General features: G+C 36.1%; 1 protein-coding gene across 2 annotated transcripts in view; it reads left to right on the forward strand.

The window, feature by feature from the left end:
- TTC13 (tetratricopeptide repeat domain 13) overlaps positions 1-3,122 on the forward strand; it is a 73,236-nt gene that overhangs the window by 29,784 nt on the left and 40,330 nt on the right. Inside the window, exons 6-7 of one of the 2 annotated variants that reach the window (XM_012660323.1) lie at positions 93-185; positions 2,947-3,063. In XM_012660323.1, the coding sequence (XP_012515777.1) occupies positions 93-185; positions 2,947-3,063 (210 nt within the window). The remainder of the gene's footprint in view (positions 1-92; positions 186-2,946; positions 3,064-3,122) is intronic. The other variant, XM_012660324.1, reaches the window with a different exon arrangement.

Here is a 3,122-nt window from a genome sequence, read left to right on the forward strand (position 1 = left end):
TATCATTACTAAATTATTAGTTTTTTCAGAAAATCTTTTCAACCTGGTTTTGAGCAACAGTGTGTCTCATACTAAGCTAATGCCTTTTCAAGGACATTAAGAATGCTGAGCTTGCTCTGTTCGAACTGAGCCGAGTAATTACCTTGGAACCAGATCGTCCAGAGGTATTTGAGCAGCGAGCAGAAGTGAGTGTGGTTTTCTTTTTCCCTCTGTTGTTACTGGATTAGTTGAATCTCAGATTTTTTTTCTATTATTTTATGACTTGTAAATTTTAATGCTCCTTTATACCCACTGTGTTTTCCTGCATAGATACTTAATGCCTTTAAGCATGGTTGAAATTACTAGAAAACTATGGACTGAATAATACTCCTGATCTAACATATAAAAGTAATATTTAGTATTAAAACATGCAATTATGACATGTACTACTTCTGTTGATATTCGCTGGAAAATATATCACACACGATATTTACTGTGTATGTGACATACTTTAGCAAGACTTAATATGACAGGTTGGTCAAACTGAAATGTATAGTCCTTAGAAGCATTCATTCTACTGATTGTGTGCATGGGAGGGGGCGCTGATGTAATTCTTATGAGATAGACCTATCTACATAGATCAGGTAAGGATGATTATAAGCAGACCTTAAAGGACTTAGGACTTCAGGTAGGGGCAGAGAGAGAACGTGGGGTGGAGATGCCACACAATACTTGCTTGAGTGGTCACTAAGGGGAGTTGCTTTTGCAGGAGCAGAAGTAGGGGAGTGTTGGGGGTGTTTGCTTAGGCTGTCTGAGGAGGTGAGGCTACAGCTGATCAAATACCATGGCATGGGGGACAAGGTGGAGGAGAATGTTCAGAGTAAAGGAAAGAGTATGTGCAAAGGCACTCCTTTGAATGTTTTTAAGTGAAATGTGTTTGTTTTATTGTTTTCTTAAAGTAACAGTAAACTATCCAGGTTTCATGTATGTTAACATAGTCTGAATGAAACTTAACTTTGCATCATCTGATATGGTATGATTTCATAGTTGAACTGAAGAAAAAATTACTTTTTGGGAGAGAAAACTAGTAAGTAAAGGAAGTGCTAAGTATTTAGTAATTTTAAAAATGTATTGGCGATGTTTTTGTTCTTGAAATCACAGCATCTTATAGTTCAGTCTCTTAAAGTAAATTTTATGTTTTGCTGGGGATTTGGCTTTTTGAATAAAATCTTTCTCAATTGATGATGTAATTCTTTACCTCTTGTCTATTTTGGGTTGTAATCCTAAGGGTTAAGGGACTATAGTTTGCTCACCATTGCATGAGACTCTCGTTGGTATTTAGTAGTTAATTTGGTGATCATCTGCTCCTGGGAGGGGGTACTGATGCTTTTTCCCTTCATTTCTCTGGTGTTAGGTTAAAACATGATAAATCGTGAATTTAATTAAGTGTACTTACATAAGACTTATTTAACAGGTTTTTAAAATCTGCACATCTAATAAAAAGCTAATTGTTTATCCAAAAATGCTATTGATAATTCAAGGAATAATTTTCAGTTATCTTAAAAATATATAGAAATATTCTCCTTTTCTGGCATTATTAGGCAATAATGTTACTTCACAGTGACTTTTCCAGCTAAATTATAACATACCATTTATATATGTCAGAATTTATTTTATGAGACGTCTTTCTCTTTCATTCTTTCTGAAATAGTCTATATTTAGTGAACATAATTTAACCTTCTTTGATTACTCATTATTATGCATATTACTGTGCTGAGGTACGATGGCTCGGTTATGTATCTAGGGGTAATAAACTAGATAGGGATGTTTTTCCTTCCAAAATATAATCCTAGCCCACTGTGCTTTTTGAATCCTCAGGCATTCATTCCATTTCTTTTCTCTTTCTGAGATGTCATTCTTACTACTGGTGATGGGCCTGCCTGAATCTTCTCTTGCTCATTTTGAACTGCAGAATAGGAAGTCAGTTAGTAAAACTTGATATAAATAACCTGTATAATAAGAACAAAATAAACCCTAATTTAAGGACATTTGTTCAGGATAAAATGCTTGGGTTTAATTGCATGAATACTGATACCTGTTTTGGATTTTCTTATGTCTGTTTGGTTTACTTTTGTATTCTGAACTGTCTTTTGTGTTGTCATGTTGCTGAACACAACTAATTGCTAGCTTTAGAGAGCTTTTCCAAATAGGCTTGCAGATATTTTTCTTCCTACTTTGCAGATCATGACTGATGAGTTGAGAGTTGTTAACATAAAAGGGCTTACATAGCACCCGGAATCTTAGACACCAATATTCAGCTCCTCTTACCATAGAGGACAGAGCTAAAGACCATCAAGGACTCTAAATGTATCCAATAATTTGTCTATTTTATTTTTTATTTTTATTTTTTATTCTTTTGAGACAGAGTCCTGTTCTGTTGCCCTGGCTAGAGGGCAGTGGTGTCATTATAGCTCACTTCAACCTCCAACTCCTGGGCTCAAACGATCCTCCTGCCTCAGCCTCCCGAGGCTGGGACTACAGGTGCTCGCCACCACGCTTGGCTAATTTTTTCTGTTTGATGGTTCAAAGTTATTTTTCAGATTAATTTTGACATCTTTATGTATATATTGAAATTTTGATTTGAAAGGTAAATTATAGGTCAAGAAAAAAAATCACATTTCCAGAAAAGCAACATGTGTTATAACTTAGAATGTGAAATAGTGACAGGACAGTTGCTGCAGTCATAGCTGATCAGCCTCCACCTTGACTGGACAAAGAAGATTAGTAGCACCTCAGCTTGTTGACTTGGAATCCCACTGCATAGTACATGGGTCAAGGATTGCAGCCTGCTGAGGGAATAATTTTGTGAATGGAATGTAGTGAAGTGGAATTGGAAAGTCCAAAAACATTGGCAGTTTTGGGGTTGATCATTGGAATTTTTCCTGATTACATGTTTTGGATTTCTAGATTCTGTCCCCTCTGGGTCGCATTAATGAAGCAGTGAATGACCTCACTAAAGCTATTCAACTTCAGCCCTCAGCACGGCTGTACAGACACCGAGGGACCCTGTACTTCATATCAGAGGTGAATCATTTTTGTCTTGGAACATTTCTTTTCATGATGATAAAGATTTCACTTTTCCC

The sequence above is a fragment of the Propithecus coquereli genome, unplaced genomic scaffold, assembly GCF_000956105.1.
Source record: "Propithecus coquereli isolate 6110/MARCELLA unplaced genomic scaffold, Pcoq_1.0 Scaffold66, whole genome shotgun sequence".
In the NCBI taxonomy this organism is placed as follows: Eukaryota; Metazoa; Chordata; class Mammalia; order Primates; family Indriidae; genus Propithecus; species Propithecus coquereli.